The following is a 12,247-nucleotide window of genomic DNA, read 5'->3' on the forward strand; positions in this document are numbered from 1 at the left end:
GCCCAAGCAGCGCTAACCAGTTATGATCCCTGCTGCAAAGTCACAGGCAAACCCGATCATGTCGCACCACACAAGCAGCGCACGACCAGGTGCCAACTCCAGCACGGTTAGGCAAATGTTGGAGGCAGAACACACTTGGGGCCCCAGGCGCTTCGTACAGCTAGGACAAGGGCTGAGCCCCGGCGGAAGTAGAGATAGGTGATTATGACAAATGGATAGCCAGAGGATACCCCAGTGGGGAAGTGGAGGGCACATGCAGGGAGGCAGGGGGAGGCACAGGTAGGGCGGGCAGGCCCCTGCAGGTCCACGGACAGGGGGCACAGCCGCAGAGGCAGGGAGGCAGTAGGACATGGACAGGAGGAGGCACAGGCGAACAGGCAGCAAGGCAGAGAGGAGCACAGGCAGGGACGTGGACAGGGGGAGGCAGGGCCAGGCACAGCTTGTCCGCGTCCCTGCCTGTGGCCCTGTGCAGCTGTGCTCCCCACGCTTGCGCCCGCCCAGCCGTGCCCGCCGCTCGACCTCCTGGCTCCTAGCACGGCTCCTGGACGGGGAGTGTGGGTGGAACGCCCGCCAAGATGAGACACGATGAGAGGCATGGCCGATGGCGCCGAGTTAAGCCATCTCCACGCCCAGTGTTCCGGCCAGTGGTAATAGATCTACTGTTACGATACCTGTTGAAGACAGGGCTGGGCCCTAACTAATGCCTCTTACGAGTCTTCCAGTGAGTCCGGGGTGGGCTAGGTACAGGGAGCCGCCACACGGGCTGCCGCCTGCTGCCGGGCTGCCCACTCCTACTCCGTTGAACACGACATGTTGGCAAGAAGGCGCCTTCGCCAGGCAAGTACCTGTCTTCGCGTGTTCAAGCGCCTCTTCAAACCGGTGTTCTTTCAATGCTTTTGTCATCGACGCTGGAGCCTGCGGCAGCACTGTCAAGCCGGAAGCAAAGGATTCCTCGACAGCTCTTGCACATACCTCGATCGCTCGTTGCTTTTGCGCAACGGAAAACGATGCCGGGGCTTTGGGCGCCATGGTGGCCATTTAGCTGGTAGGAAAGGATAAATCAAGACCTTAAGCGGGTTTGAGCAGATATGAGCTCAGCGCTGTTCAAAAAGCCGTATGTGCTACGGAACTGAATGCTCTAGGTGAAACATTTGTGTATGCTGAATGACACGGTGGGATGGGACTGGATGACCCTGGGCTCTCCACGGATACCCACGAGCTCGTGATGGAACATGGCAAGGGGCAGGAAAGCGTAGGATACCCACGAGCATGCGACCCGGTCTACTCCGTTGAAGTAGTATTACGTGTGTCACGCGTCCACAGCATGTGCATACTGCTTTTGATTGAAATGACACATACGCCACGGCGCAGAATCCGAGCGGGCTGCTGAGGCAACGCGCAGCACCTAGGGTGAGCCACACCCATGTGCCCCGTGCCCTCCGGGCCTATCAGCTACACACACCGCCTCCTCTTAACTGACTGGGTTCACTGGGCCACCCCAGCCAATCCTGCCGCCACCCAACACCACGTGATCACACCCCGGCCCGGTCGCTCCACGCAGTCACTCGTGTCGCTCCGCACACACCTCCTGCCACATACCACAGACCATAAACACGCGCTCGCTCGCTGGCCCACTCCTCCCAGCCCACGTCTTCAAGCCTTTACCCACACCTGCACACCAGCTTGCGGCACCATGCTCCTCTTCTGCCAAATACACAAACAGCCCCAACCTATAGCCGTGCCGCTCCGAGCCCACACGTGGCTTTGGTCCTCCCCACCACCCCTCGCTACCAGGTCGCCCTCCGCCCGCCGCGCTACCAGTTCTGTCGCTGCTCGGGTTTGAGTGTGAAGTAGTGCAGCGCCTGGCAGCGGTCCAGCCAGCGCTTGTAGGTGTCCCCCGCCGGGCTGCCGGGCGCCAGGTCGGGCAGCTCCAGCAGCCGGTCCAGCCACAGCACCGGCATGGTCTCACGCTGCAGCCGCTGTGGGGGAAAGTGTATGTGTGTGGGGGGGGGGGGGAATGTGGGGGAGGGCGGGCAGAAGCGGAGGGGGCAGCCTTGGACAGGAGCGGGGGCGGAAGCGGAGGGAGCGGGACAAGTGGAGGGTAGGACACATGAGGAGGGGAGTCGTTCTGGGATGCAGCAGACAGTCCCAGGCCACACAGGGTGTGGGGGTGCCGCCCGCCTGGACCCTGCTGACAGTGCGCCGCCACAGGGCGCCAGGCTCGTGTGTGTGTGTGTGTGTGTGTGTGTGTGTGTGTGTGTGTAAGTTGGGGGGGAGTTGCAGCGCTTGGACTTCAGGTGGGGCTTTTGCTGACACAGACAGCACTGGCAGGCATTGGGCCGCTGCCGCACCTGCAGCAGCAGCGGGCTGTTGAGTCGCTCCAGCTCCGCATGCGGCACCGCGGTGAAGGAGCTGGAGCCAGCGGGCGGCGGCGGCCCGGCGGCAGCCTGGGCGCATGAGGGGGCGGGATGAGTCATGAGCAGCTCCCATCGATCGTCAGGTGTGAAGGTGCCAGGCTTGGAGAGCCGACAGACTGGGGCGCACGGAGTAAGGTACGGTACAGACACAGACATCGACGTTGCACACGCAAGCAGGGCCAGGGGCCCGCGCGGACGCACCCCCAGCAGGATGGTGGTGTCTGGCGAGGGCGCTGCGCCGGTGGTGTTGCGCAGGTGGTGGAACTCCACGGCCATCATGCCGCGGCCCACGTCCTGGCCCCGGGGCTGGCGGTTGGCCAGGCAGTCTGCGCGGGCGGGCAGGTGCGGCGGGGCGGGTGCGGCGGGGCGGGTGTGGCGGGGCGGGAGGGAGGGAGCAAACAGGCATGGGACATGTGCACATACAAGAGAGAGACCATATGGGCGCACCGTGGGCGCGGTGTGTTCGAGGAATGGGGCTAGGCACAGCCGTTGGTGAGACGTGTGTGCGGGAGTGCGGGTGCGGTGCCTGCAGTCCAGGACGCCGTGTGGGTGTTCTGTTTGGCACACGGTGCCCACCCGCCCCCCGCCCCCGCCCCCGGCCCCCCTGCCTCCTCACCAAAGTGCCCAAAGCCGGGCCACTCGCACTGCAGGCTCTCCAGCGTGTCCCCGAAGGGCATCGCCACGTGCCCCGTGTTGATGTGGGGCCAGGGGATGGAGTGCTTGAGCGGCCGCTGCAGGCCCGCCGCCTTGGCCTGGGGCGTCAGGGCCTGCGCCCCACACGGGAACAACACACACACACACACACACATGTACACACACACGCATACACACACAAGCAGCGCCCAGCACTGGTCTCAGGTTAAAGGAAACGGGTAGGACAGGTAGGCGCCGGCACCCATGGCCGACTGCCGCCCACCCTCCCCGCCTGGCCCAGCGACCTCCCCCGCCGTCCGTCAGACTCGTCAGGGTAGGTGTCCCCTGCGCCAGAGGCAGACCACTGCTATTACGATGCGCTCGCCCACCCACCCGCCCGCCCGCTCGCCCGCCCCCCTGCAGCCACGTACGCACACACGGCCACACCACAAACAGCCACGCTTGCTCGCTCTCACCCAGTCTGTGTCGCAGGGCAGTGCCGGCCAGGCGGCTATGGCCCCCAGCACCACCGCCACTTGCGCCAGGCCCTGAGCCGCCCGCACAAACTGCTCCTTGGCTGTGACGGGGTGATTGGGAGCAGCCGGGTGGGTTTGGCGGCGAGGCGCGGAGTAGGGTCGAAACGAAGCAGTGGGCGGAAGACAAAAGACAGCGCGACCACAGTGCACAGGCACAAAGGCCGGGGGCTGGGCCAGCATCGCCGTGGTCTTCCACAAACCCCTGGTTCCCTGCACCCTTGCCCCATGATCCCCTTCCCACCGCCCTCTTCCCGCCGCCCATCCCCCTCCCGCTCCCCTCCCCCCCGCCACTCACTCAGTCCGGCGTGCACCACGCCCGGCGCGTAGGCCACGGTGTGCCGCAGCTCGGGCAGGTCCTCGTAGCTGCGCCCGCCGAACGCCTGGTTGGCCACGTAGATGCGGGTGCGGCTCTGAGCCACCCTGCGCACAGGGGAGGAGGCGGGGAGGAGGCGGGGCGGGGAGCGGGCCGGGGGTAAGGCGGGGAACTGGAGAAGGGGCGGAGCTGTCCATGGAGAACAGAGTAAGTTTAAAATGCAGGTTTGCTGGGGGGAGTATGTGCCCGAGCCCAACAAAAGAGTCCGATCATCACCCCAGAAAGCCCACTCATTCATGAAAAGTTGCAAGGGTGGCGGCGGCGGGAGGTTTCGTGCCCCAGCCGCACGTGTTGGCCCTCGGTTCTGTCCATGATGCGGCCGTGCCCAGGGCAGGGCAGGACCATGGGCACTCGGGCACTCGGGGACAGTGGGAGCACCGGCGGCTGTGCCGGCGCGGTTGCTGGCTTGCTGCAAGTGCTCCCGGCTGTGAGTGTGGGTGTGTGTGCCCGGCACTCATCCCCGCAGCTGTCTTCACACCTGGCCGCAATGCGCCAGCTCCAATGGCCGTTCCACTGGAAGATGTTGTGTTTCACGAAGTCGCCCCGCGGCAGGTTGGCCCACACCTGCGGCGGAGGCAGGGGCGGCGGAGGCGGAGGCGGGGGTGCATGTGCGGGGGCGCGCGGCTGCGGGGTCGGTCGTACAGGCAGGCAGCGGGCTCCATGCTAGATGCATCGTCGTGGCGTAAGCAACATTATGCCGGCGGCAGGACATCACAGCTGTGCCACGGCAGCAGGCGATTCCGTCGCAGCTGCGGTGTTGCAAGGCCGCGGGTGGGCCCGATGCGATGCCTCTGCAGACACGCGCGTGCACACACATGTGCGCATACACACACGCGCACGTGGGCGCCCGGGCACTCACATGGCCCATGCCCAGTTTGTTCCTCTGCCCCGGCTGCAGCAGGTGCCGGTGCCACCAGCCGTGCCGCCCCACCATCCACCAGGTGCCCTGAGCGCGTGAGGGCGAGGGCGGCACAGAGGCGGGAGCGGCCGGGCGGGTGAGCGGGTGAGGAGTGGGAGGAGAGGTAGGTGGGCACATACCGGTACACGGTCGCACACCCGTACTGCCGTACCGTGCGCTGCTGCGGCAAACCCACACGAATGCCCCTCCCCACGGCCCTTCCCCATCACGGCACTCCTCCTCCTCCCCCTGTGCGCACCTCTGCCCAGCAGCCATTGCAGTTCTGGTCCCCCTGGTGCACGGCGAGGTAGCTGGTGGGCGGGTGGGGGGGGCGTGTGAGGCGTGTAAGGCGCGGGGGGGGGGGTGAGGCGGGGGGGCGGGGGGGCTTGTGAGGCGCACGCGCATGTGGATGGGCGTGTAAACGGCAAGTATGTGTGCTTGGGCACGGATGATTGTGGTGGCCGTTGTTTCGGGGCTACCCCCACCGCAACCCACCATGCAGCCCACCGCATCCCACCACAACCCACCATGCAAGCATCCCCCCGCCCCCCCACACACAGGAACAGAGCGGTGCACCTACCCGAACTTCTCGGGCGGTGTGGCTCGGGCCGCGGCCTCCGTGACGGGGTCCTCGGGATCGGGTGGCAGCGGCACGCCTGTGCACATGCACGCACACAAACAATCGCTTTTCAACACACACACACACACACACACACACAGAGTTGAGTTCCCGTCCCTCTCCACTTATGTGAGTTGGCGCTGGGGCACGTACGAGGACCCGCGAGACGGGTTGGCTCAGGGCCGGGGCCGTGAACTAGGCCCCCTCCCAGCGCACCCTCCTCCGCCTCCCCCTCCTCCTCCTCCTCCGCCTCCCTCCTCCCGCCTCACCCAGGTCGGCGTACGCCTGGCGGTAGGCGGCCGTGAGGGGCCCCAGTGTGCGGTTGAAGGGGAAGCCGCCCAGCGAGTCCGGGTACTGGCCGCCTGACAGGAGGGCGGTGAGGGGAGGGGCGGTGAGAGGGGAGGGGTGAGGGTGAGAGAGGAGGCGCGGGTGTTCAGGGGGGTCTGCAACAGGGAGACATCCCAACGTTGGGCTCAGGCGTATACCCTCCCCCCGTCCAAAGATCGGGTTTTGACACTGATGACCGAGGAAACCGACGAACCCGCATCGCCCCGGTTGGCCCCCTTACCGCTGTGTGGCATCTGTGGCGAAGCAGAGGTGGGGGATGGCGCGAGGGAGCAGGGGGCAGCGGCGCGGGGGAAATGAGGACACAGTTGGGTCAGCCAGGATGTCGTGCATGTGCCCCCCCCCACACGCGTGCACAACTCCCGCTCTTACCCAAACACGGCCCCCGGCGGCCCAAACACCCACCCACATGCAAGGGGTTCCAAGAGCTACAAACCCGGGGGCCAGGGAGACCCGTGGGACCCAGCCAGGGGGGCGCGCCCCCACCTTGAGTGTGACTGTGGAGATGGTGACGTGGTCCAGGGGCGCGGAGCAGTTGGAGGCCATGTAGTGCTCGCACACCGAGTCGGACAGCGGCGCAGTCAGGTTGTGGACCTGAGGCCGCACACACAGACGCATGGGGGGGAGCGGCAGGGCAGGCGAGGATATTTGGACAAGGGGTGTCAGCTTTGTACAGCTGGAAAATGGGCTGAGCCCCCGTACGCTTGGGAGCTAATAGCGTGTAACGCCCCGTCAGAGCCTCCATGCCGCTACGACGCGCAGGCGCATCGGCTAGGGACACTCGGGTTGGGGTCGTGCGGGATTTCCCGCGCCACGCATGCGTGCCTTGTCACGTTCCCAAACACCCCAAGCCTTTCTCTAGCCTCCTGCCATACTCAACACCTCCCCGGCGCCCCACGCTCAAAGGGCTAGGCGCGGGGCGGGGGCGACCTCGGGGCTTCTCGGCATTCTGGCGCGTCGGCAGGCATGGCTCGGCAAGTCGCTCAAAATTTTCGATATACTTCCCCGCTTTGCTTGCCGCCAACATAGTTTGCCTTAGAGACTGCATATCAGCGGGCACCGGATGCTTTCCTTGCGACCTCGCGAAAGTCAATTGTCCATGGACGCGCGAAGGCACTTCTCGCTCCGCCCGAATTTTCCCTGCCACCTATTTACACGCAATAGACATTAACAAATAATAATACGTAGCACTCGCGGTTTGCGCCAGTATGCTATGTTTTGCCGACGCACGAACGCAGCCACGGACAGGGGTGTTCCTGGGGGGCTTCGCCCCCCCCTGGAACGCTGCGCTGGGGGGGCTCAGCCCAAAAAGGGTATTCGTCCACACACACCTTGCGTTCTTCCCCTCAATGCTCCCCCTCAATGCTCCTTCTCAATCCTCCCTCTTAATGCTCCCTCTCAATACTCCCTCTCAATGCTCCTTCTCAATGCTTTGCGGGTTGCTCTCGTTGCGACGGCAGCGGCGGCTGGCAGCGCGCACCCGCACCCGCCAGGTCCGGCCGCACGCCGCCCGAATCGACACGTGTCACTTCCCACTACCACCCTCTCCCCACCTGGTTGGGCTGCCAGACTTGGTGGATGGGCTCGTGAATGGCCCGATACAACTGCGCGCGCGTACACATACACATACACACACACACACACACACAACATAGGTGTACGGTCATGGAAGAGGTACACATGCACAAGGGCACATTCTATATTGCGTGGCACACGCCATGGGCGCAGCAAGCCTTGTGCACCGCACACACACCCGCATCTCCTCCCTCCTCCCTCCTCCCTCCCCCCCCCCCCACCTCGTGCTCGGTGGTGTTGAGGCTGCCGTACGCCTCCTTGTCGTCGCCCCAGAGGGACAGCAGGGCGGGGTACAGCGGCCGACCCACGGCGCAGCTGTGCACGCAGTCCTGCAGCATGCCCTGCAGCCGGCAGGCGGCGGGGTGGGGGCATGGAATGAGGGCGGAGGCGGCGGGAGGAGTTGCAGCGAGCGACTTGTGGCAAAGCGCCACGCATACCATGATGTCTACACCGACACCCTATGTGCAGCCACATACGGTACACAATCCGCGCGCTGCCACACACGGAAAAGACACGTGCGGCGCACACGCCTTGCGCCCGCGCCCCCCTGCAGACACACACACACACACACACACACACACACACACACACACACACACACACCTGCTCCGTGAGCGGCAGCATGCGGTGCTTGGCGTAGCGGCCGGGCGAGCGGGCGGCCAGATAGGAGTCGTCCTCGGACCAGCGCACTGCAGGGATGGAGGGCGGGTGGGCGGGTGGGGTGGGTGGGGTGGGGTGGGCGGGTGGGTAGTGTAACGGGTGAGTAGTGTGGGCGGGTGGGTAGTGTGGGCGGGTGGGTGGGGGTGGGCGGGTGGGTAGTGTGGGCGGGTGGGTGGGGTGGGCGGGTTATGGTTTCCAGCCCTCCTGGTAGAACAGGGCCCAGTGGCCCAGTGCGCCAGACGGCCACCGGCCGCAGCCCGCTATGGGCGACTCCCCCCCCCCCCCCCCGCACATCAGCTGCCCCAATACAAAGCGTTCGCATGAATGGCTGCCGCCTGACAAACACACACACACACACACACACACACACACACACACACACGCAAACGTACACACACACACACACTACAACGCACGTGTAAAGCGTCGCTTTGCTGCATCGCATACACTGTCTTTGCGCAACGTTTTCCTTGTGCTCTTTAACACACACACACACACACACACACACACACACACACACACACACACACACACACCCTCCACGTACCGATGCGGTGCATGTGGTCGTACAGCACCCACATGACGGGGCCGGTGGAGGAGGCGTTCTGGAAGTACATGAAGCCTGGGGGTGAGGGGAGGAGGAGATGTATGGGGTGAGGGGAGGAGGGGAGGAGGGGAGGAGGAGGGGATTCGGTGTGGGGAGATGGTGTGGGAAAGGGGCTTGACGGCAGGACCGTGTGGGTAATGCTCGGCCAGGTATGCAGCAGTACTCCGCATGGCCAGGACACAGGACGGCCCCCAGGACGACACCACTCCCGCCCGCCCGCTGCCACTTACCGCAGTTGAGGTTGAGTCCCCACTCGTTCTGGCTGAGCATGTGGTAGCTGCTCAGGGGCGGCTGCTTCACACGCCAGTACCTGCGGCGCGGCAAGGGGGGGGAGGTCAATGAGGAGGCGGACGAGGATGGAAGAGGAGGAGGGGGATGAAGGAGGGGGAGGATGTACTTGGAGGAGGAGGGGGATGGAAGTGGGGGAGGAGAGGCGAGTGGCCGGGCCAGCCCCTGGCCCCCCACTACCACCTCAAATCCGTGCCCCCCCAATCACCAGCCAACACACACCCGACCTATTTCGTCGGGCTCGGCCATATACCTCCTCCCTCATCCCCGCCCACTGCCGCCCACTGCCACCCACTGCCGCCCCCCAGTTCCTTAGCTAATCATGAATGTAACCCCCCCCTGCCGCCACCACCACCCCCCACCAGTCGTCCAGCACCACAACGTCCAGGTCCACAGCCAGTACGTTGTAGCCCAGAGCCACCGCGCGGCCTGGGGGGGGGTGAGGAGGGGGAGGAGGGGGAGGAGGAGGAGGAGGAGGAGGAGGAGGAGGAGGAGGGGGAGGGGAAGAAGGGGGGGGAGAGCGCGTGTGCGGGGGGGAGGGTGAGGAGGGGGCGCTGCCTTGGGCCGGTAACAGTCACAAGACACGGGGGGGTTGAGCAGTAGCCACCTCCAAGCCCAACTGAGACCCAGAAGTGGGGTTGTGTGCCCGAGATGTGCCCGAGGTGGGGCAGCCGCACAACCCAGCGGCGTCCAGGAGTAACGCGGCAGCTGTGTCGGCGGCTGCGTCGCACATGCAGCTCCCCACAGTGGCCCCCGCTGCGTGTCGTACCCACCAGCGGTGAAGAATTTCTGCACACAACGGCGGGGGAGCGGGAACGGTTTATGTGGATGAAGACAGTACGGCAAGAGGTGGTGGAGAGGCAAAGAACGAACACATACACACACACCGGGCATCGGCAGGATGTGCGCCCATTACCGTACTACAAGCCCTGGAGAAGCTGCTTCATCCCTGCTCTGCGCTCTCCCCTTTCACTCCATTTCATGCAGTGCCAGGCAAACGCCCCCCAACGACCTTTGCCATGGCCGCTCATCAGCTGCTGCTGCCGCTGCTGCTGCTGCTGCTGCCGCCGCGCTACTGCCACCACCCACCTTCCACCAGGGCGGCATGCCCACCCCCCGCGCAAAGTACTTGAAGCGGAAGGGGTAGTTCTGGCCCCTGTCCAGTGGGAGCGGTGGCAGCTAAGTGGGTGGGCGAGGCCGCGAGGGGCGGGGCGGGCGCGGGCGCGGGTGGGCCAGTGCGCGGCCGGCATGTGCCGCGCCCCCCGGCAGCATCCCTCGGGGCCGTGGGGCCGCACCCATACTGCACAGGTCACAACCACGGAGCGCACCTGCACCTGCACCGCGCCTGCTTCTTGCCCCCCACCCCGGGGCCGCCCGGGCGGCCACTTATTTGGTAACGACTTCGTCTGCAGTCACCTGTGTATCTTGTACCGCTTCTCCAACCATCTTTGCAACCCCACCCCCCCGTCCCCGCACCATCGCGGTCCGCCCCTTAACCCCTGTAACAAGCCCCTTGGCCCCTGTGGGCCCCCCCTCCGGCCCACCATCGCCGCGTGCACTCCTCGGCACGTCAGCGGTGCCAAACCCTGGGCCAACCGCACCTAACCCCTGCCCTGCAGTCTCCCCTCCCCCCGCCCCCCTCCACCCGCCCGCCGCCGCCGCCGCCTCACTTGTCATCCGCGGTGGCGTATGTGGTGCAGGTGACTGGTCCCTCGGTCTCCAGCCAGGGCTGGAACACCTGCCGCAGCCGGTTGCATTGCACGGCGTCCTCCTGCACGAGCGCACGAGAGCGCCGGCGTAAGTGTGCGTGCGGATTGCAACTTACACGGGTTGTCCACATGCGGGTTTGTTCACATGTGCAAAGACGCATACGCTCGCATGCTGGTTGGCAGTGGCCTCTGCACGCAGCAGGCCCTGGCCGCGGCGCCCCCACCGCCGCACCATGCTCAGCGCCATCCGGCCCATCCCCCTCCCCGCCTGGGCCATGTGCCACATTGCCGCACTCTCCGGCGAGGGCGAGCACATGGGCCCCGGGCCCTGGAGCCGCCGTTCCCCCTCAGACCACCGACGACACCCTGGACCCGTACACACACAGTCGTCGTGGACTCGTTCCCCCTGACTCCTGAGACCACCCACCTCCCGTTTTGAGCCACACGCGGCGCCCCCTGGTCCGCCATGCCCGGTCCCCCAGCCATATCACACACACATGCAGTGCATCAGTGCAGCAGCGCAGCAGTGCAGTAAGCGCTGCTCACCAGCACGCCCAGCACGTGAGCGTAGCCCGCCTCCCGCAGCCGCCACAGCCCCTGCGCGCCGTCCGCCACCCGCTCATCGGCCCAGATGATGAGCTCCTTCCTGAAGTGGGTCGCCTCCACCGCCTCCCTGGCAGCAGCGAGCACGAACGCACAGGTGGGAGGGGAAAGGGTTAGGTGAGGCCAAGTGTGTGTGTGAGTGAGTGAAGGGTTCACAGGCAGGCGAGGTGGTGTTTCGGGGCATGAGGGAAGGCACACGATTACGTTTGCGTCAGCTCGGGCTGTCAAGCGCCCTTCCCCTCCCACCGCCGGCAGCCCCCGCCGTCCTGCCGCCCTGCCTTCCTCACTTGAGCTCAAGGGCGCTGTCTATAGGTCCGATGTAGCCTTTGATGCCGCCAGGGACAGCGGAGCAGTAGCCCGAGCGCTCACACACACGACCTGACACAGCGTATGCACGCCCCAGGAGGAACGCCGCGAGGAGGAACGCCCAGGCAAGCACGAGGCTGGCCGGGCAGCATTGCTGAAGCCTCTTAAGCATAGTACCTCTATGTTTGCATTGCGCCATCGCACCGGGCGCGGCGAGGCGCGAATGTTGCAACGGTTTTGACCGATTTAGCTAGCCAAGTGCGTGATGCTAGGTTGAAGCAGGTAAACGAAGAATAGATCGTTCTTCAATTCTAGGTTTGAGCGCAGTAACGGTGGACATTCGTTGCATGTTGCTCGGGCGGGAAGGACGGGTGTTGCGGATTGGCAGGCCTGTATGTCACGTCACCCATACCGTAAGCGCGTTGTGGTAACTGCGGTATGTTTGCGGCAGAGCGGAATGCATGCAAAAAAGCTTGCCAGCCAGTTCACCATCCGCCGGCTTCGTGCCAGGCAGAGGGCCTGCGCCGATGCGTGGGCGGTAGATGCCTTAGGATTGTTGGGCGCGGTAGGGGCAGAAGGGGTTGGTGGGGCCTTATGAGTTCTGGGGGCGGGTAGACGGGGTCGCTGGGGAGTGGGGGCGTGCTGTGAAACGTTTGCATACTCGCACACGCTGGTGTA

The 12,247-nt window shown here is 65.3% G+C and overlaps 1 protein-coding gene across 1 annotated transcript; it reads right to left on the reverse strand.

Annotated features, from left to right (window-relative positions):
• Nucleotides 1-1,251: 1,251 nt before the first annotated feature.
• Nucleotides 1,252-12,127, reverse strand: CHLRE_12g493750v5 (uncharacterized protein). Its single transcript, XM_043067963.1, has 24 exons — nt 11,551-12,127; nt 11,207-11,333; nt 10,622-10,722; nt 10,041-10,107; nt 9,725-9,740; nt 9,314-9,380; nt 8,894-8,973; nt 8,604-8,678; nt 8,000-8,085; nt 7,618-7,737; nt 7,375-7,425; nt 6,308-6,415; nt 6,045-6,057; nt 5,746-5,838; nt 5,438-5,513; nt 5,117-5,168; nt 4,819-4,905; nt 4,438-4,523; nt 3,882-4,006; nt 3,527-3,627; nt 3,034-3,184; nt 2,619-2,743; nt 2,352-2,447; nt 1,252-1,979 (listed from the first exon to the last, which is right to left on the reverse strand). The coding sequence occupies exons 1-24, from the start codon at nt 11,739-11,741 to the stop codon at nt 1,815-1,817; spliced, it is 2,259 nt and encodes a 752-aa protein (XP_042917945.1). The 5' UTR covers nt 11,742-12,127; the 3' UTR covers nt 1,252-1,814.
• Nucleotides 12,128-12,247: the final 120 nt, after the last annotated feature.

Source organism: Chlamydomonas reinhardtii, chromosome 12 (genome assembly GCF_000002595.2).
Source record: "Chlamydomonas reinhardtii strain CC-503 cw92 mt+ chromosome 12, whole genome shotgun sequence".
Taxonomy (NCBI): domain Eukaryota; kingdom Viridiplantae; phylum Chlorophyta; class Chlorophyceae; order Chlamydomonadales; family Chlamydomonadaceae; genus Chlamydomonas; species Chlamydomonas reinhardtii.